The 27988-nt window shown below is 38.7% G+C and overlaps 2 protein-coding genes and 1 long non-coding RNA gene across 3 annotated transcripts; 1 reads left to right on the forward strand and 2 right to left on the reverse strand.

The window, feature by feature from the left end:
* Positions 1-1075: 1075 nt before the first annotated feature.
* Positions 1076-12793, forward strand: LOC131974973 (type-2 ice-structuring protein-like). Its single transcript, XM_059337487.1, has 9 exons — positions 1076-1178; positions 4279-4337; positions 6389-6477; positions 9077-9106; positions 9223-9264; positions 9400-9509; positions 11422-11559; positions 11648-11753; positions 12448-12793. Exons 3-9 carry the CDS (start codon positions 6423-6425, stop codon positions 12525-12527), a joined length of 561 nt encoding a protein of 186 aa, XP_059193470.1. The 5' UTR covers positions 1076-1178; positions 4279-4337; positions 6389-6422; the 3' UTR covers positions 12528-12793.
* Positions 12442-15619, reverse strand: LOC131974974 (uncharacterized). Its single transcript, XR_009394684.1, has 3 exons — positions 15595-15619; positions 14849-15051; positions 12442-12560 (listed from the first exon to the last, which is right to left on the reverse strand). It is a non-coding gene; the product is annotated as an uncharacterized LOC131974974 (long non-coding RNA).
* A 4050-nt stretch (positions 15620-19669) lies between these two features.
* Positions 19670-27885, reverse strand: LOC131974786 (protein-lysine 6-oxidase-like). The gene is made up of 7 exons (XM_059337240.1): positions 27354-27885; positions 24118-24226; positions 23156-23287; positions 22917-23073; positions 22012-22107; positions 21274-21389; positions 19670-20949 (listed from the first exon to the last, which is right to left on the reverse strand). The coding sequence occupies exons 1-7, from the start codon at positions 27883-27885 to the stop codon at positions 20943-20945; spliced, it is 1149 nt and encodes a 382-aa protein (XP_059193223.1). The 3' UTR covers positions 19670-20942.
* Between the last annotated feature and the right edge of the window lie 103 nt (positions 27886-27988).

Below are 27988 nucleotides of genomic sequence, written 5' to 3' on the forward strand. Positions count from 1 at the left end.
CAAAGTTCATGACCATAGATGAGGGTCAGATTTTAAATGGACTGGTACCTTATAAGCTTTTAAAGCCTCTCACCTCAACAGACAACGACACTTGCTTGGAAACAAGACCCTGAGAGAACTCCTCCGCTATGGGGCGGTACCTTGCTCCTGACCTGGATGGAGCAATCTACAGTTTTCCCGCTCCAGTGACTGCTGAACGTTACGGTCTGATCAAGTCAACAGTATTGCATTTTTCTAAGCTCCCAAAAAAACTGGACAGGCTCCCCGAATGTAAACACATCAAGGTGCTCACAGTGTATTCTAAATAACATTGTGCATAATAAAACAGTAGTTGTTATTTGCAAATCATGTGGCAAATAGGGGTGCACCGATTTCCTTAATTTCCTTAATTTTGCGGGATCGATTCTTTTATGTCAAACCGATCTTATCTAGCAATCTTATCTACCTCAATAATACCCCCCCACAGGCGAAGCAGTGCTCCCAACTTTGTTGCTAAATTAAGCAACTTTTCAGACCCCCTTAGCAACTATTTTTCAAGAATGATTTAATGACTATTCGAATATTCAAAAATCGATGCCCATCTCTAGTTGTATGTATGTTGTACTATAACGAAACCAAAAACTCAGGACATTTTATTTATGTTTGCAGTTCTTTTGTTAGTTTGTCCTGTAAATTGTTGCTATTTATTTTAAGTTCAATATTTTATTAACTACCTCAGACATTGTGATTTCCTTCAAACATTGAAGGTGATGCTGTGAGTTATAAAAAAATCGGTATCGGTCAAAATCGGAATCGGCAGGTCAGGCTTTTTAAAAATCGGTGATCGGCCAGAAAATTGCAATTGGTGCACCCCTAGTGGCAAATGTAGAGAAATTGCCAAAATGCATCACATACAGCAATAAAAATATAAATGTATAAGACATTTTCAGGGAATTATTTCTATCATGGTTCCCTTGTTTTAAGAAAAATAAATAATGAGGGTTAAACAAATATTGATTTTATCATCCCAGTAGGCCTACTGTCCCATGAAGATGTGTTGCTGTGTCACACACGCCCTGATCGCCACGCAAGCTTGATTACCTACTAAGAGAAAGTCTTTGCTCAGTGCAAATAAAACATTAAGCACACATTTCTGTGGAAGTGTGGCACAGGACACCAAGCTAAGTGCTCAAACAGAGGTGGATGTGTGTTTAAATACTAATAACTTAAATATAACCTGTTACATCTTTATTTCTTTTCTATCTTTGTAACGGAATGAAGCGACGAGTAACAAAGGAGCTATGGTCTGAGATCTTATGCATTTAATAAGAGCAGACTGAATGTGCTGAATGCTTCTGGCACAACTTTATTCAGCAGAGTGAACTGTTGTTTCTTGTCTGATGCAAAAATTAAAGTGTCAAGCATTGTAACAAGCTGCTCTGTGAGTCTGTGTCAAAGGTCATGTTTTAATGAGTTTAGGTTTCCCATATTTCTGCAGCTCAAGAGTGGCAGCTTTGTTGCCATTAAACAATATTGTACATTGTCATTTTGGGGCTAGCTATTGTACATTGCCTCTCTACAAAGGCACAGTGCATTAACTACAAAAATCAATATTAGCTAAAGGTACGCATGGTTTTAGGCCTGCAACTATGGAGGTTAGAACAAGGTTAAAACTATACTATAACACATGCACCGCAAATTAAGAATGAGGCCATTTCCTATAGCTTATAGCAATATATAATTACACAATTTGCTTGATGGTGCTAGCATCTGGACATTTTAAATCCTATGTCCACAATGACACCTTTTGTCCACAGACTCACATGCCACTGTGTTTTTATATTTCTTGAACTTTGTCAAAAGGAAAACTTGAAATGGTTTGGTGTAATGGTGATATTGCAGGAAGGAGGTCAGGGCTCAAGACTTCCCAAATGTTAAAGCAAAAGTCTGACGTTTTGGAATATATGTTTTATCGGCAAGTTGGAAAGATTGATATCACTCTCAGATCAGCAGAACACATACAATCTACAATTCTAGCCAATTAGTTTAGCTTACACTGATAGGGGAAAAGTCAACACGTGTCACTGTTGACTTTTTTTGTTTGAATCGTTTTGAGTTTCCTATTCCAACTACTGTTGGAAGGGTCAATATCAGTCATGTTTGCTCTGTTGCGTTATACTGCACAGCAAACACTCTCACTAGATAAACACTGATAGTGGCTTGGTAAATGCTTCTTTCATTATTGTTTTAGGCAGTTTATCCAGGAGCAGGTTGCTGTGGCAGCAGTACTCCAAATGTAGTCCAGATATCCTCCTCCCAAACCACATTCTCAAGCTCCTAAAAGATCCCATGGTCATCTTAGGCCAGATGAAATACAATACATAATTCACCACGACGATGGGTCTTCTTTTTTTGCTGGTAAAATAACACTGTCTATAACTAAAAGGAGACTTTTATAAAGCCTAGTTTAATTCAACAACCTGAATGCACCTCTGAAATCATATACTGCATGCTCAGAATGAAGGAATACCATCTGCCACTTCAGATATCTACTCTTCAGACATCAATTTAGTTAGCTAAATGACATGTTGCACTAACGCAGGATTTTGCATTTCCCTGATGTTTTCAAATTTTTATTGTTGGCCAATAACCAATCTGTATTTTGTGTTTATGCTATCAGTAAACAAACAAATCGTTATAGATTCTGAATGGGTGTGCTGATCTGCAGTGGAGATACAGGTAGGCGTAGGATGTTGAGTCATGATTTGACAAAGCAGTGGATCCATGATTGCATGCCGTTACTTTGCTCAGCAAACACCCTTACTAGGGAAACTGACAAAATAAACAAATATAATCCATCCTATCTGGGTTCAGATTGCAGGCCAAGCAAAACAGCCAGAACATTATTCACCCAAACAAGCCTGAATGGAATATACAGAATAATCATGCAGGGTAATCTAGCAGATTGTTGTTCACCAAGACAGTAGATTGGAATATTACTACTGATTTACCCTAACTACTGAACAAAACCTCTTACGCACTTAATCACTAAGGGTAGCAAGTCACCCCCAACCTGAATGAAGCAATCCACCATTTTCCAGCAGAGAACAATGATTTCAGGTTTTAATCACTCTGAACCTTTAGATTAGAACCACATACACTGCTAAAATCAGGACAGGGAAATCAACCTGCCAGTCTCCTGCTGACTTTGCCAACCTGGCTGGTTGAGGTTTTCATATGTTATCAGAGTAAACAACAAGGAAAAGGGGAAGAAGATGGGTACCAGGTACTAACTCGACCACATGGACAAACAAGACCATCTCCGAGTCTCCATTTCTACATCAGAGGGGGAAGCAAGGCAAGCGTAGAGAAATGAAACACCAGCGATTCATAAATCTTTTTGCCAAGCATCCTACTGGCCAGTGTCTGTCCAGCATCCGAATGGCCAGGCGTTTGGTAGTGAGTTGGGAAACCTCATCAGCCTTTGTTTGCCTGCCTCAGCCTTTGTTTCAAGATTGTTGAAGGAGCTGACGGGATTGCGTCTGAGATTGTACATGAACCTTGTATGATTTCAAGGACATGTGGACTGGATGGACAAATTCCCCTGATCCACACAGAATCTACATTTCTTCGGATTTTTTGGGGTTTTTTTTTTACGGTTGGCAACGTCCCAGATTTTTCCTCACCCTGGTTTGTGCTTGTAAATGTACCAGTCTGAAGCACTGCCCCGGGCAGTCTTTGATGAGGAGGTCCATGCCAACTGATACCGCAAAACAGAAACTATAACCTTCAGTATTTTAGGCCAAAGCACCACTATCCTAGTTTCTTGCCACTGAAGACCTTTATTAATCTCCAAGATGTCAGTGAAACATTCATTTTCATTAATCCAGACGGGTATTATGACCAATAGAAGTGATTTTCTGTTTCTAACTGCAATAGCAATGTAAGACTAGTGCTATATTTTTCAGCTCTCATATGGGTTTATTATCACATCACCAGCATAAACTAAGCCGTCATGGCTGGCCTGGGGTTTATGTCATACTTCCACAGAAATGTGTGGATAATGTTTTATTTTTATAATGGCACTGAGCACATGCTTTTTCTTGGTAAATATTAAAGCTTGCTTTCACAGCGGGTGTAACAGGGCGTTGTCGTCAAAACAATCCCTAGATCAATTCCAATGAAAATTAAACAGTGAGTCATATTTCCCAACTTGGACAAACCTGTTGTCAGTGTGTGGCTTCAGTTCCAGGTTTTGTCAGAGTATATAAGAGCTAGTGTTCGTCTCATCTTCAACAGGAAGGCTGAAGCTACATGCAGAGACCAAGAAGGACGAAGTGAAGATCATTCTGCAGCAGGTGTAGTACAAACTTTAATATTATTTTTTGACTTTTATATTTTTATAGGTCTGCAGGTCATAAAGCGACAACATAAACTCGTAGCTGAACTACATCTTTTGGATTGTAGAGCTAGACTGGGTGCTGCTCCAGTCAGAAAACACACAGGATATAATAATCCGGGTATAATGATCACCAAAATTATTTTTCCTGAAAGTACAACACAGGATAAGGGCAAAATCATTTTTTAGCCATTAAACATTTTTACTAAAGATGTTCGCCTGATAACTAAAATGAGAGGACTCACTGTCGGCCTAGCCTTTGGTTGTCTTGACAACTGTTTGTACCTTCATAAGATGTTATGGCGGAAAACAAGAAAGAAATAGGGGTGCAACGGTTCAAGAAAACTTGGTTCAATTATATCAGGGTTTTGAATCACAGATCTAATCTTCTATTGGACTAAGTTATGTAACATGGGACACACACTGCTTTCTTCTGGTAAACGTTCTGTATTTGTTCTACCGATCCATCCACCACAACTTCATCTCTACAGTGGCTTTGTTGGTCTTTAGAGTACGTAACCAGACCTCCTCCTTAGGCTGCTTTTAACCAGATCTGGCAGTGGCGGTAATAATCCCATTCATTTGAGTGGGGGTACTGGGTCTAGTGTCTTTCTGTGTAACCTGGTGCCCCTGATGTTTTCATATCATTATAGATCAAATCCACATTTGCTAAAAGGTCCAACATTGATTAAGCCACATAAGGTTTTGATTGAACTGCCTTTTTAAAATTGGAAAAACAGATAAAATATATATTTGCATTTCATTGTGCACGGCCTCAGGGGCTGGATTTGTAATTGTAAGTGTGTATTAGGGTTGTGAACGATAAACCGATGCGACCGGATATTCAGTTTAACAAGTGAGAGATGCAGCTGTGTCGATAGCAGCCTCCTCAATCGATACAAATCAGCCATGAATTCCTCGATTAATCGGTTGTAGAGTTATGGATCGGGTATCACGAGACTTTGAATCGGTTGACGGCTTCACATAATTACAGTTTGCGTCAGCATCTCTAAAACAACGCGGGAGCTGAAGCTGCCCGCAAAACTGTTGTTGCAACTCCATGGGTCTCTCCGGTCTCTCCCAAATCTCTTATTTTGCATCCATGCTTCCCTCACTGCGCCGTTCACTTGCGTCACTTGCGAAACGTTTTAAGAAACATTAGAAGTCATCTCCTCCGAAGCGTCACGTGAAACGACGTCCGTTTCTAATGACAGTGACAGCGGGTCACAGCTGGATCAGCTGTCAGTCACTTTAACAGCTGTAGACATGCACTCAGAATAATAATAATAATAATAATAATAATAATCACAGCTGGATCAGCTGTCAGTCACTTTAACAGCTGTAGACATGCACTAACAATCAGTGTTTTCTCTGTTTAACAAACAGCTGAACATGAATAACAACCTGCATTGTGTATTTATACTGTGAACTGTGTCCTGCTCAGGGGCACAGGAATGCCTTTATATTATTTATTTTTTTATGAGCCTTTTATTTGCATCTGTATATAGACAATCCTGGGGAAAAATTCATTTTTAAATATCCCATAACATGAGAGAAAATGTAAATGATGTCACTCAGATCGAACCTACTCTCAGGAATGATCAGCCTCACGTGGGACTGATGGAAATGACAAACGATGTAAAAGTGTTTCTTGCTGACAGACTCTCTACTGCTTTTTTTTTTTACTTTAATAGTATCCATAATAAATCTGAATGGGGGAAATAACAGATCGTGAAAGGAAAAAAAGCTTCTACAACGATTTTTCTTTACATTAATATAAATGTAGAAAGATGTTTGTGGTCTTTTTGTTGTTCAGACCCACAATAAAACTGATTTTTAACTCCATGGCGAATCAGAATATAAATAAAATATAAAACTTGTGAGTGACACTATAAAATATCTACAACAAATATTAACTGTGGAATCAAATCAAATCTAATCGTTCTCACACTGTATCAATTCATTTATCAAATTGTTTTTTAATAGAAGTATGTCTGTCTTTAAAAAAAGGTTATCATCATCTTCAACATCTGCAACCATAAAGATGCTGTCTCTGGCTTTACTTGTGTGTGCAATGATGGCTCTGACCAGAGCTACCGGTGAGTATTTTGTTTTAACATTTTCTGCTATTTTGCTTTTGACTGGAATGCAACTGTCTGGATTGGACTACTTGAAAAACTGTTTATTTTATGAAATAGGAAAATTTTCTCAACCCATAAAAGAAAAACAAAAATTCAAAATCATCAAATTTGGACAGTTTGAAACATTATTATCAATTAAACTACCAAAAGACACACACAGGCTGTCCTCATTAAGAGTTTGTATGATTTCTTATGAAAAGTAAAGCACTAGAATTAGTAGGTACCCCATAAAATGTTTTCAGGTTAGATAAAACATAAAGGTAAAAGCAAAGTCCTGTTTTGCAGCATTACAACGTGTTTAAAACAGCTAGTAGGGTATAACAGAAGTTGTCACGTGTCAGCAACGTGTTGAAATTAGTATTTTTCTATGCGAGAAAGCCTTTATGCAAAAACATTTTTTGGAACAAGTTTTTTCTCCCTGCCATTTTGCCTCGCTACATTTGCAATTTTCCTATGCTGCGATGCCCAGAAACATAGTGAACATAGCAATATTAAGAAAAAAAAGAAGGAATACAGGCAGAGTAGATATGTTCTCTGCAGACACTGACACCACCACACAACTACGGGTGTCACATGTAATGATTTTGAATCAAATCAAACTTTATTTATATAGCGCTTTTCATACATAAAAATGCAACACAAAGTCCTTTACAAAAAATAAGAATAAAAACAGACAATAAAAATGACAAAACCCACCCCTCCCTCCCCCACATACACATACGTACACGTACACAAACATGCTCACACACGCATTTAGTCATGCACACACACAAACACACTCAGACTCACACACAGCACATATTGATTGACAGTGTAGAGACATGGCAAGGCACCGAGGATCCAGATGAGGAAAAAGCAACCTGTGGGAGCATCCACACTGAGAGGTGGCAGAGCCCACAGCCATAGAGGACGCCGTCACAGAGACCACCACGACCCGGGGAGACCGGGGCGGACTCCACACATGGTGCAGAGCCGCCCAGACCCCCAGGCCCAGGCAATCTCCAAGACCACATCCCCAAGGGGCAGGCCGAACGCACCCCCCAGTGCGGAGGCCCCCATGAGGAAACACTGGAGCTAAAAACTAAAAGACAACAAGACAGGATAAAAACTAAAAGACAGCAAGACAACAGGACAGGATAAAAACTAAAAGACTAAAAGACAGCAAGACAACAGGACAGGATAAAAACTAAAAGACTAAAAGACAGCAAGACAACAGGACAGGATAAAAAGTAAAAGACAACAAGACAACAGGACAGGATAAAAACTAAAAGACTAAAAGACAACAGGACAGGATAAAAACTAAAAGACAACAGGATAAAAAATAAAAAAATAAAAAACAACAGGAGGGGATAAAAACTAAAATACAACGGGAAAGAAAATATAAACAATGTGATGAACAACTAGATAGGTAAATAGATAGCTAAAGAGGAGAATAAATAAATAAATAGTAAAGTAATCAGTTAAAAGCTAGACCAAACAAGTGAGTCTTGGGTCTCTGTTCCATAGGTGCGGGCCATAATGGCTGAATGCAGCCTCCCCGTAGGTTTTAGTTGTAACTCTTGGAATAATTAAAAGGCCGGAGCCAGACGACCTCAGGACCCGCGAGGGTTGATATGATAAAAGCATATCCGATAGATAAGATGGCCCAAGAGCGTTAAGACATTTAAAAACTAATAAAAGAACCTTAAAATCGACTAGATTTTTTGGCAGATCCTGTACAGTACACCTTTAAGGTTTTGGTGGATAAACCTGACCGGTTTACAGCATTAACAGTGTATTTAGAACAGCCATCGTGTCAGCACAGCACTGTCCCATGACTTCATAAAAATCTTGCCGTAAAGGTTTTTTGTAGGATATTATTCCAATATGAATGCATCAATAACTAGGGCTGGGTTTCAATTTTTTTTTTTTTAAATCCATTAATATCGATATTAAATTTCATTTTCCGATATTGCTTGATTGTCTGGTTGCATTTTCGACACCACACATCTCTGAATACTATTCTTAATGGAAAAATTAATATATTTAATGATGCAGATGGTTCCAATTTACAGCATTATGTCTCAAAAGATGTATTTCATATACCAGAAAAAATATATCGTTAATGAAATATATCAAGCGAACAAACGATCGAAAATTGAAACCTAGTGAATTGGATCGATTAAAAAAATAAAAATAAAATAAAAAATCAGTGGCAATACCCAGCCCTATCAATAACTATCATTTATCTATTTGATACTTTTTGTACATTTTGATACTTCAGTGCTTTTACGAATATTGTTGTTTAATGCAGTTTATAAGAAAGCAGTTTTGTATTTTGTGAGTATTTTTTTTTTTTTTTGTGAAAAAACTAAAACTGACATCTTCAAAAATAACATTGCTTTCACACTGAGGGTCATATGAGAAGAGTGACATCACTCTGATGACTATATGCTAAATAGCTAACAGCTGCTGGCTGGTTACTCAGCATCATAATTAACTTAAATGATCTGCAAGTAAACTATGCTACAGTCACTTTTCCATTAACGCTCACTGGCTTGTCACACTGTCCATCCAGCTATATGGCCGGTGGATGAGGAACAGAATTGTGAGTGTATATTTTTTTTATCAGCTATGAAATAATGTGATTGACTAAAATAAATAAATATAACAGCAGATGTCCCAAGTCAATAACTATTATGTTGAATTGTCTGACCCATACAGATCCAGAAGGACCTTTACCAACCCTACTTCCAACGCCAGCAGGTTTGTGGAGAGAAGATATAAGATAAGATCAATCAAACATAAAAAAATAGATAACAGTAAGGTTGCCTAAGAAGGAATCACAGTTGTGATGATATACAGTATAATTCCCTCTCACCTATAAATGTATATATATAGATATAGGACTCGAATGGCACCCACATTGTCCTGACGGCTGGGTGAAGACCCCGTCCACCATCCAGTGTCTCCGCTACGTTGCAAAAGAAATGACTTGGAGCGAAGCTGAGGTGAACACGATGATTTCTTGTTTAGAAATCTGCTTACTGCAGTAAAAGCACAGACATTACACTGACTGTTTTGGATTTATAATAGTGCTTCATTACGTTGCATTCTAATGCTGTTGATGTTAAAGGTTCTACTCATTAAAGTACCTTTTAAGCACTTTTAATGTCTCTTAACCAAAGTCTTCCAGACTCTCCAAGCCTTTATCATCACAAATTGTTGCAACAAATCCAAATTCTTTGTCTATTTACCAGCTGTTTATGTTAACTGTGATCATTTGTTTGGATCATGATTATTTGATGCGTGCTAATTTCCAGACCAAGTAATCAAAAGAGGATATTTCTAGCTATGAATTAGGGCTGAACGATTTTAGGAAAAGATCTTATTGCAATTTTTCTGGCAGATATTCGGTTCGATTCACAATTTTCTTCGAATCCAGCTTCAGTGCAATATTTACAATGGCCCACATTTATCAAACGAGCGTAAGACAGAAAGTGAGCGTAAAGTGAGCGTAAAGTGAGCGTAAAGTGAGCGTAAAGTGAGCGTGCGATCATTTCTACAAGGCTCGGCATTTATCAGTTTGGACGTGAGCGGAGGGTACGATCAGATCTCACGTCTCATGAGCTTGTGTTTGCAAATTTGAGTAAGCGTGAAGATTTTTTAATGGTGACAAACCAAAGCATGTTTAGGCTACATCATTTATCACTAAAAACACATTTTAAAAAAATACGAGGCTATTAGATGTTGTTTTCTTCTGTTATTTACCGAACAAACTAGGGAGTTCCGGGAGCACGCTCCCAGGGAGAACATCTTTGACCTAAGCATCCTGGGAGAGAGGGATCCCTCTGTTCCTTATCAGGGAACCAACATGGAGGGGAATCTCTGGTCAAAACCACAAATGAACCTAAGATTCACATGTGGCAAGATTACAACAAATACATGCACCGCGAAAATAAGTGGAGGCTCGGCCGCAGTGTGCTTTGTTCTCTTCCAGTCACGTTAGCAGCCATCAGCTTTAACAGGCAGTCTCACCTCACTCTGAACTAATGCTACTGGAGTAATGCTAATGCTGGAGTAATGCTAGAGTGCTCGCGGTTGCGGAGCTGGTCACTAAAAAAAAAAATACAACAATCCCCTATTCTGAACTAGCAGCAGGCTATATATAGCTTAAGATATAGCAGCGACGGGGCGCTGATACTAAATGAATGTAGCGGAAACCCTGATATGTCACATGTTTCCGCTGGATGTTGCAATTTTAGGATTGGTGAGCTTGGCAGGATGGTACGGAGACGGCATGTATGTGTAAATTAGTTGACGCAACAGATCCTGGACCAGTCAGGAGCGCTGCAAAATAAGCACGGCTTTGGTGATCACATGATCGCGTTGTCTGAAAACTCAATTTTGGTCGAAAAAAGATAAATCGTTCAGCCCTACTATGAATGACAAGTGAATATAAGAAAAAGGATCATTTCAGATATCAAGACATTGCTACTTAGATGAGTTGTAGTATAGCTGAAACACCAGATTGTGCTGAAAAATATGAATGCATTTATATTCAAGCTTATTCCTAACCTTGAAAAACATTCAAATTAAGCTTTTTCCCCAAATGTTATGAATATTTACATACGCTGTCTTTTATATACAATATAAGAACATAAAATTCAGTAATATGATATGCATCATATTTTATAAAATCATGTTTGTAGCGTGGCTGTCCTGTGATAAAAGCATCTCTGAAAAGTTTTAAAGAAAAATTTTATCAACACATAAAGGAACAGTTCCAGCTCAAAAAAATACTTTGTTGGCCGCCATATCAGTGATAAAATGAATTTTCTCCTCCACCGTCAGTATCAGCACTGGTCTCAAAAAATCCCAGCAGCTCTGAATTTAACCAAGGTGTGTTTATCTGCACTATAGAGCAACTGCTATTCACTGGGTGGAAACCTTGCATCTGCAATGTTGGACATTCAGCCCTCCGAGGAATTTCTTGACGTGATGAAAAAAGGCGGTCAAAAGTCTGGACAGGTGTGGGTTGGAGGGTATAATACAGCAGAGGTACATATATTATCTTAAAGTTTTTAAAAGTATCTTAATAATGACTATAAATTAAAACAAATATTCTGTTCTCTTTTTTTCCTCACAGGATCCTAGGTGGCAATGGAGTGATTTGGTGTCCTACGGCTTTGATAACTGGTGTTCTGGAGGGCCTGACAACCGCAAGAACCACTGTGTACAACTAACCATTGACGGTAAATCAATCCGCCTTACGAACATAACATCAGTTTCACTCAAAACTGAACTTCTACATTTCCTTATTGTAAAGAACTTTGTACTTTATTTCTTGTATGAAATGTGCTATACGAATAATATAATATTCTTACTATTATTAGTAATAAAAATAATATTATTAGGGTGGAAATCACCAGAGGCCCCATGATACCATATTATCACGATATTCAAATCATGCCATTTTTCAATATGCTGATTGATGCAATAAAAGATATTGTACATAAAAATATGCAGCCCCTTAGGCAACAGTGGAATTTAAGAGGTATAAATAAATCAATTTAAATATTTAAGCTCAGCACCATCTAGTGGACTGCAAAGCAATTGATAATAATTGATAATTGATAATAATTGATAATTTATATATAAAATATCAATACGTGTTGCAGTGCAAAAATATCCTACTACTATGCTGTATCAACTTCTCCCACCCATAATTATTACAACTATTATTATGATTTCCCCAGAATAAGCCAGGCAAGTTAATTTATATAGCACATTTCGGCAACAGGGTATACATTGTGCTTTAAAAAAAGGAACATGAATACAGTAATTAATACAATTAAATAGAAAGTTTTAAAAAATCAAAAAATCAGTGCCCTTGGTTGTGATTTTTGACAAAAACTCAAAGTTTTTTTGTGTGTTTGGTACTTACAGATAATAAAGCTTCGGGATGTTTGGACGACAGGAACTGTGACACTAAGCTCCCGTCCATCTGCGGCATTATAATCTATTGAGTCCTCGGCTCAAAGAGAGGAACGGTCCACCTGCTGCAGACACAAACACCGCTCCATCACCATCTCAAATATAGAACCTGAGGGATCCGTGTCTCATGCTACATTGATTTTCTTTTGCTGCAACACTTCTCAATTAAACAAGAGGCAGAATATCTCTTCCATCTTCTGCCTTTAATAAGAGCAGACTGAATGTGTTGAATGCTTTTAACACAACTTTAGTCTGCACAGTGATCTTTTTCTTTCTTTCTTTTTTTGCAAATTAAAAAGCTTTGCAAGCATCGTAAACATCTGATGTCTGTGAGTCTGTTCAATTTTCTGTTTTTCTGGGAAGTTATGATCAGGACAGAAGTTGGATTAAATCTGACCCTGCACAAAAAGTAAAAATGCATTAAAATCAAAGTTGTTGCAAATTACTGACTGATATCTCACAGTGTGAAACATTAAGACCCATATTGGTCCCTCGCATTTAATATACAGAAATTAAAAAACAAAACAGCGACTATGTATACAAACTGATATTTAAAATCATAAAAATGAATAAAAATTTGATAGTTCTGATGATAAATGAACTCCATAAAAGTGTAAAATAGTATTTAGATATATTTTTTCTGGCAATTATCTTTTAATTTTCTCCCTCTAAGGTAACAAGATAAGAGGAGTGTTTTAAAATGGATGCAGAGAGGTTAAAATGTACAGTACACCATGATTCTGTATGGTGGAAATTTATATACCACAATATATGAAAGTACTGTTACATGTATTTTATATTAACACTATTTTCATCTTTGGCTGCTCAAATGTAAACTTATCCTGAATTCTCAGGTAATTGTATATAATTTGAGTATTTTCTCTTCATGCCACTTTATAGCTCTACTCCGCTAGATTTATCTGACAGTTTTAGTTAATTTAAAAATTATGGCTTTTGCATGAAACATAAAAAGATATTACAGGATATGTTTGTCAATAATCAAACTTTCCAACAGTTCCTTCAGATGAAACAACCAGTCTATTAATTACAAAAAGTAACAAATTGTATATTTTACAATCTTGATGTGAAGTGGGTCATTATTTATTTGATATGCATCATGATACAAAGGTTAACATTTCTGTAAGCACGTCATATATTGACACCACTAAAGGCAAACAATTTCAATTTAAAAAATATAAAATAAATATTTTTTTTTTGTAATCAGAACAGTGGGATCAGCTTTTGCATTAATTTCAGTCCCTCTGCTTATTCTGTAAACTAATTGAAAATAAATGCAGTATTTTTCAGAATCAAAACAGTATCATGAAAAATATCAAGATTAAGATTAAGATTTCCTTTATTAGTCCCACAACGGGGACATTTCAAGAGTTACAGCAGCAAAGTGGATAGCAAAAAACAATAAATAGCAAACAGCACTTTAAAATAGAAATATAAGAGGTATTAGCAAATAAATAAGTAAAATATTAAGTATTAACAATTTACAGTATAAAGAAGTAGAAATATAAAAAGTGTTAATAATTTAAAACAAAAATAGAATAAAATTAAAAACGTATAAACATTAGAGTCTTTAGTACTTCAAAAGTGATATTTTTTCATAGAAACATTTGATGGTACAATATTCAAACATTTTAAGAATACCTGATTTTCCTTTTAACTATTCTCATGATTTTTGTATGATTTTAGGTAGTTATTTATGGACTTTTTTTTGTAATCTGACTACACAAGAGGCATTCCATGAGTGCCGATGTATACATACTATATCATAGAAAAGTTTACTTATGTTAGTAATTCAATTCAAAAAGTGGAAATAACACATTATATAGATCCATTATACACAGAATGAAACACTCCATGCATTAGTTTATTTAATTTCTTCTAATTATAATGATTATGGCTTACATTTAATAAGACCTCAAATTCAATGTCAACCTATTTTAAAAAGTATGTTTAATATGGAAATGTTGGCCTCTGAAAAGTTTGTCCATCTATATGACTTAATTCTTTGTTGGGGCTATTTGACTTAAACTACTAGAAATGGACTTTTCCATCATATTCTAATGTACTGAGATACACCTGTATACCATCATTGGGTTTAAACGACATGTGTTACTCCGCTTTACAGCCCTTTTAAACAGTTAACTACATTAACGGTCGTTTTTTTTAACGTAAGCTTAGATTGTAACTGAAAAAACAAACAAACAAGTAATACCGTTTCCACATACAACATTTTATTTTAATGATTATATTATAGTTACTTGTGATTAAAAACTAGTACTACTTTGCAACGACAAAAGAGGTAGAAAGATAACTTAAGGTACCATTTATTACTCACCAGTCCAACAAGCAAGTAGTCCAGCTCGGCGTCTGTCAGCAGCTTTTCATTTTATTATTTCCTGGAGAAATGCACGTTTACCCTCCAAACTATGTGGCGCTGTCGCGGAAGAATGAAGGGCCTGAAAACTGCAGTCCTAAAACGGCAGCTCTCCTGCTGTGCAGGATTGCCCTACTGTTAAACCCATAGACTGTATAAAAACCCTTGCTGTGTTCCAATACCCATACTTACCGTACTCACTGTACTTAGCTTGAGTACGCAGGGTGTTCCGATTCCGATCGCGGTGAAAAGAAGTGTACTTAAAGGACCCGGATGTTGTACTCATAACGGTCAAAACGCTGAGTGTGGAACGATGTACACTATACGCACTCAACGGCTGCCATCTTGTCTACGTAGCGGAAGAGGCGGAGCCAGGCGGAGCCGCTCAGCTCGAAAAAAATGTTTGTAATGGCGGCCGACGACGCCGGCACATTTTCCACATTTGCTGCGTTAATGGAGCCATATTGCCGGATTGTAGAAGTAAAGATTAAACAACACAAAGGATAATTTTTTCGCCGTTTAAAGCCGGAAGTTTTTCGCGGGTGACGAGCCGCGGCGGCCGTCGCGAGCGTCATTTCCGGTAAGTGCATCACGGAGTATTAGATTTGGAACAACACTCACCTGCTGAAATCTGTGTACCTTGTGAGTGCGGATAGTGTACTGCATTTAAGTGTACTCATGGAAGTATGGGTATTGGAACACAGCACCTCTGTTTTGTTAAACCCTCTAAAAACTGTTAAACCCTCTAAAAACCAGTTGAAGATTTACTGTTTCTAAATCTCCTTTCCTCTTCTTCTTCGTCTCAGTCAGCGTCTTCTTCGCCGCCATGATGCCCGTAGAAGCTGCTGACCCGTATCCGTTTCCCGCTCAACCCGTGCTGTGTTCCGATATCCATACTTCCATGAGTACACTTAAACACAGTTAAACTATCCGCGCTTACTAAGTACGCAGATTTCAGCAGGTGAGTGTTGTTCCAAATCTAATACTCCATGGTGCACTTACCGGAAATTAAGCTTGCGGCAACCGCCGCGGCTCGTCACCCGCCAAAAACATCCCGCCGTGAACCGCGAAAAAAAACCCCTTTTTTGTTGTTTAATCTTTGTTTTACTTCTACAATCCTGCAATATGGCTCCATTAATGCAGCAAATGTGGAGAATGGGCCGCGTCGTCAGCAACGTTACCTCCTCCTCCTGACGTTGACAGACAATGCTCCGGTAGGCCTGATTTAAATCTATTTATACAGTCTATGATTTAAACCTATTCTACGTCATGCATGCTTTTTTTGTCTACCAACATAGCCTATACAATAGCAGCATTAGACCTGTCATTTAAGTTATAGCGGGGGATGACTTTTGTGATCAAGTTATTAAAGTTGTAGTCATGATATTATTAGGATATCAATGATCAAGTTTAATGTACTAGTACTACTAATGCTGTCTCTACTTTCTTTAAAGTTCTTACCATGTGGAGCCTTATTTCTTGAATTAAAAATGCAAACGTTTTACATACCCAGGTTACTGTGTGAAAATACATAACAGAGATCACTTCAAAGAGGCTTTGATTGTCATGCCTAGTATAATGTGCATAATTACCTATCTTTCTTAAGAAACAATGTCAATATGAAAATATGTAATAGGCAACATATTAGCAGTATTTACTGTACACAATAGTTCCACTAGTAGCCTAAAAGAAGTGCAATGCAAAAGACAACACATCGACTTAAAAATGACAGATTTTTATTAAATAATACAAAAAATAAATAATTGAATAACAAACTTCAATAATAAACAAATAATAATTCATGAATTAATGTCCACTTTCTCTTACAGCCTCCCAACCCCAGGCGGTATGCTCAGCTGAATGATACAGTGCCGATCCTCAGGCTTGCTTCCGCTTGTCCAGGGGATCCTTTCATGCCCTTATGGAAGCCATGGTAGGTGACGCAGACCACGGCTGGGAGCCGGAGGTTGCCTGCCTGGTCTTCCTGTTTTGGTTGGCCAGTGGCACATCCTACCGTGTGGTCTCACGGGCCTTTGATATGCCAAGAACATCGGTCCACTGTGCCATCCACAAACAGCAACAGTCCGTCATCCCACAGAGGAGGAGTTGGCAACTGTGGGCGCAGGATTTGCGTGCATGGCAGGATCGGCGGCCTTCAACCGGGTGGTTGTGAACCGGGCGCTTCACAAGAGGCCGACTGCTACCTGAACCTAAGCTGTTTCATTCGGTTCAGCTTCAGTCGGTGGTTGATCACATGGCTAAATGTATTGATGTGTGTGTGGGCTACACGGGGTCAGTTCGTGACTCAAGGGTACTTAAAAACAGCCCCCTGTACCTAGAGAAGCAGTACCCTCCATCAGGGTACTGCCTCATTGGTGACGGTGGGTACCCCTGCCTCTCCTACCCCATGACCCTGATGACCCCCTATCGTCAGCCTCTCAGGAGCCCGCTGCAGGCAAAGACAAAGGCCCGAGTGGTGGTGGAGCGGGCCTTCAGGGTCTTGAAGACCAGATGGAGGGCCATATAAGGCGCTGGAGGTGGAGGTCCTGTTCATCCCGGAGGTCATCCTCTGCTGCACCATACTCCACAACATCTGCCTGAGCCGGGGAGACGTGCTGGATCCTGAGGACGCCGAAGCTGGAGCAGCAGAGGAAGAGGATCCAGGACGGGAGGCAGCACCCCCAGGCACCGTCTCTGGAGCTGAGGAGAGAAACAGATTGGCAGCGTTGTGTTGTGCACCTGACCATGACTACATTTAATTAAATAATTTGCCCAATTTCAACACCTGTGTATGAACATTGATTTATTTATCAAACATATAAAACATTCAAAAGAACAACAGGAACATTACATAAATGATTTAAACACCTGAACAGTAAAACCATTTTAAAATTACGTAAAAACACACTTAAGACTAGCCTGGCTAACACCAGACTAATCTCAAATGAGATTAGTCTGGGAACCAGCCGTTCATTTCTCCGTAGAGGAGGTGTGGTTTACGATCCTCCAGAGCCGTTTATTGGACGCTTAGAATGTCTGTCAAAAGCGTCTGTAGGTAGCTCTTAGCCAATCGTATCAGTTATACCAGATGACGTAGTAGAGCAACAGAGATGGATGTTTGTTGTGTGTGTGTCTGTGAGAGAGTGTTGCTTGCTGCTTCGCTTCTCCAGTTCTCGCTTTCTGCAAGATTATTTATTTTCACGCTTTATTCCCCCTCATGTCATTCAGCCACACACATCCACTGATTTTATGGGCAATAAACAAGCTGCTGCGGGTCTCCCGGCCTTACGGTAGCGGGGCTAATAGCTAATAGCCCCGCTACCGGTGATCTGGCTACGAGCCGGGGGACAGCGGAGCCGCCGAGAGAACTTTCGCTCTAAACTATTTAAAACACCATCTACAGCTAAAGAGAGTTTCGCGTCTGCAGCAGCCATGTTGGATCCGGAAAACTACAAGCTTCCGTCTGCCGGGTAGTACGCGTCATCGTCTTGCCATCCCTCCCCGTTCTGTGATTGGATCCCTAAAACAGGGCTAAGAAACCTCTCTGGTTGCCAGACCCCTTGGCAGTTCGAAATGAAATCGAGCGCGCAAAGCAGTCTGGGTATACCCAGGCTAACTAAAGACATTAATGGAAAAAAAAGTTAATTTTGATGCCAGCCTCTCCAGAATGGCCAGGAAGCGTTCGTCCCTGGCTGCAGCTTCCTGGTCCCTCCTCTCATCCCTCGCTCTCTTCTCCTCTCTCCACCTTTCCTCCTTGGCCACTGCCTCCTGGTGACACCCTACAGATGTAAGTTTTGTCGTACATATTCATATTTACATTTTACAATCGCCTCTGAATAGTTTCTTTAATGTGTTGACATGTATTAACACTGCGCTTGTGGTTACAGTTGTTATTATCGTCCGATATAAGTTCCGGTGTCACCAGAGGATCTGTTCCAACTGGATCTTCTCGCGAAACTGAGAGATCCGAGTGACAGAGAACTCTGGCAGTCATCCAGAACTCATAGAACCGTAGTTTCATACGTAACTCGTGTTCTATTTCATTCTTACTGACTGCCAGAGGCGGTGCTTAAGCACTGGATGACTTATACCAAAAAGGTCACGAGGATACTGACCAACTTATATTAAAATTAGAAAAACGATTGTTTTTCTAATATTTTTCTTGACTACTTACATTAAGATAATTGTCTTCAGACTTTTCTAAAACATTGTTTTAAAATGCAAATGAGCATTCTTAGTAAATATTGACTAATTTTGCATAAAAAACTGGGTAAAGTCTGGTTCAATTTCATTTTGTTGACATATTAAAGGTTTTTACTGAGTGAAATATTGGATCTCTTTATTTCCAACATATTTTTAGGAATAAAATGTTGAATAAGAATGAAAATAAAAAAACTCAATAATAAAGATTATAATGAAAGAGTTGATTACTCACAGTAAGACAATAATTATTTTTATTAAAAGTTTTATGGAATTTTATGTTTAAATATGCAAACGCAGCACTATCTTATGATAACTTTTATTGACTTTAGGAAAAATCTACAGACACAGATAGACAAAGAGGAATCAAAGAAACTGAACACGTACATGAAGAAACACAGTGAGAGTCGGCACATTAAAGCAAGATTTATTAGCGTGATATGAAGCAGAAATGCAGGTTTATAACATGAGATGTGATCTCGCCTATATACAGCTCTGCAGCAGTGTGTACTCTGCACACACACACACACACTGTACAGCAACAGAAAGACACATGTGGTGTGTGAGTCAGCAGCTCATTTGGTCCCTCTGGTGAGTTCAATTCTGATTAAATTCAGTTTGAGGACGAAATGTGCGAAGTGAAAAACTTTAGCAACAAAAATAAATCATCTAGTCTACAGCACCAATAAACCTGTTTGAGTGAAATAACTAGAACTTACAGGAAATTTAGATCAGAAAGTGTTATGAAAGTGTTTCAGTATGCCCTGAAACTGGAATTCTAGAATTTTACAACATTAAATTAACATTAAAATGTCAGTAAAACACATATAGAATAAGAGAAATCTACAGAGACAACACAAATGCAAGTTACTGATTCTATGTGTGAGCACAACAAATGATTAGTGTGTGATCATGAGAAAGTGGTTTAAGTGGAGATTAAGATCAGAAAATGATAAAGACAACTGTTTTCTCTATATCATGAAAAAAATGTAACTTTTTCTTGGTAAAAAAAAAAAGTTTTTATGTGATTTCTTCTGATGAGAAAGCTAAATAGAACATTTTTTTAAGCTGCAACATTTATTAACATTCCCTCTGATCTTCAGCCATGTCTGGGATTGTTCCCATATTTTTTAATAAAAAATGTAAAACATGAAATAGGTCCAGTCACTGAAGAAAACAAAGTAGAAATTTCTTGATATCGTGGAAAAATTAAGCTGTTTTCTCAGCATTAAAGTTACTTCTTCAGAAAACAAATTTCTTACATCAACAGCATAAAAAAATCTTTTTCCTGCTGATGAGAAGCATCAGAAAAAACTTTAATAAAAAGTCTAAAATGGCAGATTCGTCTTCTCTCTCTGACCTCCGGCTGTGTGTGTGAACGTTCTTGTGTTCTTTCATTAAAAAATTAGACTAAAAAACATGAAATAAACCCACTCAGTGTCCACAGAAAAACATGTAGCAGAAATACTTCTTAACAAAAACCCTAAACCCAGAGAGTTAAACTTATTTAATGTTATCAGGCCTGTCACAATCACTATATTTGATATATGGTCACAGAAATGACCACATTATTGTAATTTTAAGACCAATTTATACCGCTGATACAATGATAATATAAAAGGATTCTTACATCCAAGAAGACACAATTATCCTGCTCATAAGTCCAGATTGTTGTTATCCTGACAGGCCTTATTGTCAGTGAAGAATCAGCTGTTTATCACTTTATGCTCCCAAAAAATCTGTTTTAATCTGGTTATTATTGAATTATTTACGTCACGTCAACTTTAAGCTTCGTTCTTCTGCAGCGTTCCTCGTTTCCTCCATTTGTGTTGCAGCTCGTTACGCAGAATTCATCTCAATAGCTGCAAAAAACACAAACAAAAGAGGAAAATCAGCCACTGATCCAGAGAGACAAAAAAGGAGCTGTGTATTTACATCACATCCCGGTGAGAGGAGGAGGAGGAGAGAGAGAGGAGGAGAGAGAGAGGAGGAGAGAGAGAGAGAGAGAGAGAGAGAGAAAGAGAGAGAGAGAGAGAGAAAGAGAGAGTGAGTGAGTGAGAGAGAGAGAGATAGTTAACACTTTAAGGTGAACACTTCCTCTGTCTTTGCAGAAATAGTAAACCCAAAATGAAAATCAAATTAATCAGTGAAGAAGAAGAAGAAAAGAAGAAGAAGGTGTTTCGTACGAGGTCATGGTGCATCCGGAGACGTGGGCGGCGGTCCCGGTATACTGGACGTCACAGCGCACCACATTGTTGTTGAAGTTGGACTCTGGAACCTGCTGACGGGGATTTACTGTAACCTGCAGGACAACAAACAACAACAACAACAACAACAACAACAACAGAGCTTCAGTTTGTTCGTCATGTCATCTCAGCTCTGTGTAAACAGCCTCTCCTGTCCTCTCCTCTCTGCTCTGTGTAAACAGCCTCTCCTGTCCTCTCCTCTCTGCTCTGTGTAAACAGATTCTCAGTGAATATTTGTCATATGACCGTTGGTCTCAGCAGAATCAATCATGTCTTCTCAGTGTCTCTGAGGAGCAGAATTTAATGTTTTTAACAGGATCTGGTTAGTGCAAAGGCTTTATGTTAAATGACACATGTAGAATAAAGAGATTCTGACACAAATATCAACGTTTTAAGCTTCGATTGGGCATGGAACAGTTAATAACTGATGGTCCGTTCAAGGACTGTAGGATAGTTGAAACTCTGATGATAATGCCTGTTTTTAAAGTTTCTTTCTATGATAAACCCACTGGCTGGTTTTAGGATTCAGCAGGAGGACCCTGTCTTATTTTACTAAATGTAAATAATCAGTTCCCTATTCTTCCTATTGAACTCCTAGTAATAAGGAAAATATAAATAAAACTTTCACTCAGGTGTAGAGCAGTAAAAAGGAAAGAGTTTCTCAGCAGACTAACAAACCTTCAGGATGTATTTTCCAGGAGAGACGTCTGTGATGTCGATCCACTGACAGTCAATGTCAGCGTTATAGGTGTCATAGCAACCAGGACTCAAACCCTGCACACAGACACACACACAGCAACACACACCAAAAACAATAAATAATTTAGATGATGAGATTAAACAGAGAACTATAAATCAATTTAAGAAAATGTAGTTGGAATGGAATAGGAACAGTAAAGTTTTTGCTCTTTAATTTCTATGTTTATCTTTGCGGTACGTAGATGTGTATAAGAAAAATATAATAATAATAATACTGACTGATGAATATATGGTTCATCAGAAATATAAATATTACAGGTATATATAAATATATAAACATTATGTTCCAACAAAGACATTTGAGAGGTAAAAACATTCAGCAAGTAGGAGTACAAAACTTGTCACAAACTTTTTTTTTCTTGGGCGCAGAGAACAGAAACAACACATAATTTCTGCTCTCTGCTTTTATATATTTATAAAATATCATATAGATTTTAATCCTTTTTTAATTGAACATTCATGTGTGATTATTCTTAAAAATTAAAAGTCCATCGCTCTTTGAAAGAATCCTGTTATATGATCATTATATCGGAGGCATACATAGATAGGAGAAAGGAGAGGAAACAAGGAGAGAGAGGAGAAAAGGAAAGGAAGTGAGGAGAGGAGACAAGGAAAGGAAGTGAGGAGACAAGGAAAGGGAGTGGGAGGAGAGGAGACAAGGAAAGGAAGTGAGGAGACAAGGAAAGGGAGTGGGAGGAGAGGTCTTAACATTTCAATAATATCGTTAATTGCAATAATTTCTGAGATAATTTATCATCTCACAAAAGGAGTTAACATGACAGGACTATCTGTGTGCGTGTGTGTGTGTGTGTGTGTGTGTGTACCTGGGTGTGTGAGGTGCAGGCGAAGCGGCGGTAGTAGCCCGGGTCACAGGACGTGTCCTCCAGACAGAAGCTGGCCTTGTGGCCCTCAGCGACCTGCCGCTGCGTTTGGTAGTCCAGCAGCTCGTACAGACTGAACTCATCCATGCTGTGGAAGTGACTGAACAACAATAAACAGTCAGTGTATAAACCTGTCATTTATTATTATTATTATTATTATTATTATTCTTTAATCCACCTACTTGTGGCAGCTGTGCCACTGCCAGGCGTATCGAGGTTTACTGGGCAGGAAGTCAGCTGTTCCCTGATTCTTCACACGCTGAGGGAACCGCAACAACACCCGCGTGTCATAATCACTGGAGTAACTGGAGGAGCTGAGGAGGAGGAGAGGAGGAGGAGGAGGAGAGGAAACGAGAGGAAAGAGGAGGAGAGGAGAGGAAACAAGAGGAGAGAGGAGGAGGAGAGAGGAGAGCAGAGACAAGGAAAGGAAGTGAGGAGACGAGGAAAGGAAGTGAAGCAACAAGGAAAGGAAGTGAGAGGAGAGAAGACAAGGAAAAGAAGTGAGGGGACAAGGAAAGGAAGTCAGAAGAGGGGAGGAGATAAGGAAAGGAAGTGAGGAGACAAGGAGAGGAAGTGAGAAGACAAGGAGTGGAAGTGAGAAGACAAGGAAAGGCAGTGAGGAGAGAGGAGAGGAGAGGAGAGGAGAGCAAACAAGGAGAGGAGGAGAGAAGACAAGAGAGGAGGAGATGAAGGGAGAGGTAAAAAATGAGGAGGAGAGGATATAAAGGAGAGGAGACAAGAAGATGGTTCAAGGGGAAATAATAGGAGAGGAAATGAGAAGAGTAGAGGAGATAAGACAAGGACAGATAAGGAAACAGAAATGTTTACAAGGAGAGAAGGAGCAGAAAACAAGGAGATGATACAGTATATTTGCTGGATAAAGACGTTCAATTAGTTATTTTTTAAATCCTAACAGTATAAAACATCTGTCCAGCTGCAGTTCAGTTAAAGTTAATTCAAAGTATGTATCTGCTCCGGGTTAGAGTGAATGACACATTCAAGCTGTTTGGAAGTTTTTCACAGTTCATTCTTCCCACTTTAACTTAGAAAAATCACAGTAAAATATGAATATAAAGCAAAAACAGTGTGTGTGATCACAGACTGAACAGTTTTCTGTGTGATGGATGTGTTGGTGTTGTCTTACGAGGCGAGGCAGTTCTCCTCGGCAGCACAGCGCAGGCTGTACATGGCCATCCTCTGGACGTAGGTGGCGATCTGGATGTAGTACGGATCGGGTACCAGGTCAGGCAGACCTGCAGGAACAGGGACGCAGAGCAAATTGAAACATCCCCCATTTACAGTTTAATGAAAATGCTCTGCTGGTTTTGTGAGTTTTCCTCTGAAGTTTGGAATACTGAGTGCTGCCCCCTGTTGGTCTGGAGACTCGCGCCCTCACAGGTGCAGAACTCACCTGCTGCTTAATCTTTTAACTTTTTACAGAAGATAAAGTGTCTAACCAGCAGGAGTGGATATAACTAAGTATTTTTACTCAAGTACTGTACAAATCTGAGGTATTTTACTTGAGCATTTCCACTTTCAGCTACTTTATAGTCATACTCCAATACATTTTAGAGGTAAATATTGTTCCAAAAATTCCAGCAGGGGGCGCTGACGGCGGCTGCAGAAACATTTGGGTCCATTCATTTCAATACAAAATGAGAAAACTTCTCACTTGATTTTTATTTATTTATAGGACAACACTATGGTCTCAATCACTAGTAAAAAATCTTCTTCAAGACAGTTTGATGTTAATAGTGTAAATTATGGCCCCATTTAGAAGAAAATAGAAGATAAAGATTCATATGTTTTGGGGCGTGGCAACCTTTGATTGACAGGTCACTAACAAGGTGAGCCATCATCAGGAGAGAAGAAAAGCAATGTGTATCCACGGCAAGGTGTCAATAAAGTTTTATATATATATATATATATATACCCACTAACATTGGGTGACCTCACGGTCACTACGTCCATTATTTATACAGTCTATGGATTTATCTGACAGCTTAAGTTTCTAGACAAACACTATAAAATAATCAATAAATTATATATGATGCCAATTATCATATTAATAATTTGTCCCCAGGGGGAAACTCACAAGAAACCCAGTAAAATAATATAAATAAATCAAAATATTTTCCACATTTACCAGCTGCAACATTAAAGGGATAAAAAAAATGAATGCATCAATAAATTATATCTAATAATATAATATGTATAATTCTGAAATGCATCTGCATCATGAATCAATTTACTGCTTTTATTCTTACTTTAAAAGTATATTTGTGTGGTATTATTAGTTTACTTCTTTCTCTGATTCCTTCATAATAATAAACGTCATTTAAAAGCTATGGAGAAAATATCATAAAATTTTAATATCTATCATGTAGACTTAACTCTATATATGATATTCACAAAATGAGATTACTGACAAACAATCATCAGTAATGTGGGTGTAATGAGTAGTTTGGTCAAGGTGAATAATACAGCACCCTGGGAAGTAAAAAAAAAAGAATAAATTGGAGATTTTTAAACGTCTACTTCTCCGGCATAATTTCACCTAGAGACTCCATTTAAACTTTAAACAGTAGACACAAGTCTTGTGTATTGGTGTATTAATCCACGTTTCGATAGGTCATATAGTTTTTTATCAATCCCTGTTCAATGACCATGATCATTTTTGGAGAAATTTTGAGATTATAATGGGTGTGTATTGCACGGAATGTTCGTGTCACAGTGTGTGACATCATCGCCAGAGTGTAGAGGGAGAGAAAAAACTGTCAAAAAATAAATTTGAAAACTGCGCTCCAGGCCGCAAATTCCACTCTACAGAAATAATTTATACATAGAAACGTAGGAAAATTTGTCTTCTCACTCACAATCCTCTCGTAAAGCTGTCAGAGTTATAGTTTGGCCGTAGGACGCACAGATGCGCCACCAACACGCACCAACAGCCTCATTGGCTCCCACATTTAAAAAAAATTCTTATAAAAAAATCATATGTAGACGTTCAGGAAGAACTCAGGACGCTCAAAGTGAAGTCCGATTAATGATAGGTATGATGGTTTTGCCAAAAATGCTTTCTGTTCGAGGCCAGAAATTCCAGTCTGTCCACCTCTGGCTGCTGTCACTGTTCCAGTTATAGTTATAACATTTCTAGTATTAATTGTCTGAAATCTCTGAAGAATCTCATCATAGTGTATACACACCGGCAGTAGCCCCCGTGGCCCTTTCACAATTTCCCCAGAGGAAATTTTCTCGTTATTATCATTATTATTATTATTATTATTATGTATCGAGCCATAATATGTATATAATCTCCAGCCCTGTCACACAGGTGTTCAGACTGAGTTTAAAGTTGATCCTCCTGTAATCAGTTACAGCTCTGAAAGCCTCTTAATGCCAGTTTTTATTGGCTCATTATTCCTGAGCAGCAGCTTGATCCTCGATAATCCCTCACATGTTCACACAGGCCTGAAACTACACACACGTTTCACTTTACAACCGTCTGACATTCAATTTAAGCTTAAATCCAGAAGGAAATGTATTCAGTTTGTGATTCGTCTGCAGCTCTTCAGGTATCATCTGCTGCAGGACTTCAATGGGACAGCTCATAAAGCATCAAATATAGGATCAAAAAGGTAGAAATAGTACAGTAAAGTATAAGTATGTCAAAACTGTACTGAAGTACAGTTCTTGAGTAAAAACGCTACTATCGCTACTACTACCTCACAATATTCAATCAATCATACCCTGATTTATACAACATTCTGTTCCTAAAAGCAAGACAAAAATAAAAAAAGACAGTATTTTCTGCTTTATGAAATGATAAAAGGAGATTTCCCAATTTCCTTCTGTAAAAAAACTTTGACTCTCATATACAAAATAAAATAAGAACTTTGAAATTTGCTTTATCCAATGTTCAGACTTATGTCCTGGACATATATGCAAATTGGTGCATATTTAATGAGTTTGGGCCTCATTTGCATATCTAAATTTCTACATGAATATATGAAGTGAAGTATAGAAAATCTCTGTCTTCAAATCTTTGTCTTTTCCATTAACATTGTATAAAAACCTAAAAAGGCCTTTTTTTCAAAATGAGTTTTTTTCTCATAAATATCAACTTCAGCTCCACTTACAGACACCAAACTGACCAGTTTTATTTCCTAACTATTTTCAATCATGCATACCCTGATTTATACAACATTTACTTTCTAAAACATGATAAAATTAGATTTTTTTATGGCTTTTGACAGTATTAAGATAGTAGTAAGACGATATCCCAATTTCCTTATGTAAAAAACTTTTATCCAATATATCAATGTTTTTGTTTGTGTCAGAGAGAATAAACAACATGAGAGAGTAGAGGCAGTCCTGTACCGTTCTGGTGGTAGCTGGTCCCGTAGCCGTGGTGGGGCTGGGTCCTGGGTCTGGGTCTGTAGTACGAGTTGTAGTAGTTATAGTAGGGGTAGTAGTTAGAAGCCTTGTACGGGTTATACGGGTCATCCCCGACCATCCCGTCCTCCGGTCTGCCCGGGGCTGACTCTCCGTCTCTGGCAGGCAGTGGCGGCGGGTGCTGGCGCATCATCGTGCGTAACTGCGCGGCGCCGCTGGTGGCGGGGACGCGCGGGGAGCCCCGGGACGGCGCGGCAGGGGCCGTGTCGTTGCTGCTGCTGAGGACCACCACGGGCTCGCCGCGGCGGGGCGACCCGGGCTGCCTCCTGCCGGACGGCCGGTACTGAGCGCCACGGCTCAGGATGCTGAAGACCTGCCCGTTGTGTTGCCATGTCAACCCGCGGCGGAGCGCGTCATCACCTGCAGCGTCCTGAGAGCGAACAGCGTCCAGAAAACTGCACAGGAAACACACATGAGCCAGAGACAGCAGCAGGGCGTCAGGGGACAGCTCCTTCATTATTATTAATAATAAATTAATCTTCAGAAAGAAACTTCTTCTCCTGCACACACACACAAACACACTCACTCACACACACACAGCTGCGGAGATGGAGAGTTTC

The sequence above is a fragment of the Centropristis striata genome, chromosome 7 (assembly GCF_030273125.1).
Source record: "Centropristis striata isolate RG_2023a ecotype Rhode Island chromosome 7, C.striata_1.0, whole genome shotgun sequence".
NCBI classification, from domain to species: Eukaryota; Metazoa; Chordata; class Actinopteri; order Perciformes; family Serranidae; genus Centropristis; species Centropristis striata.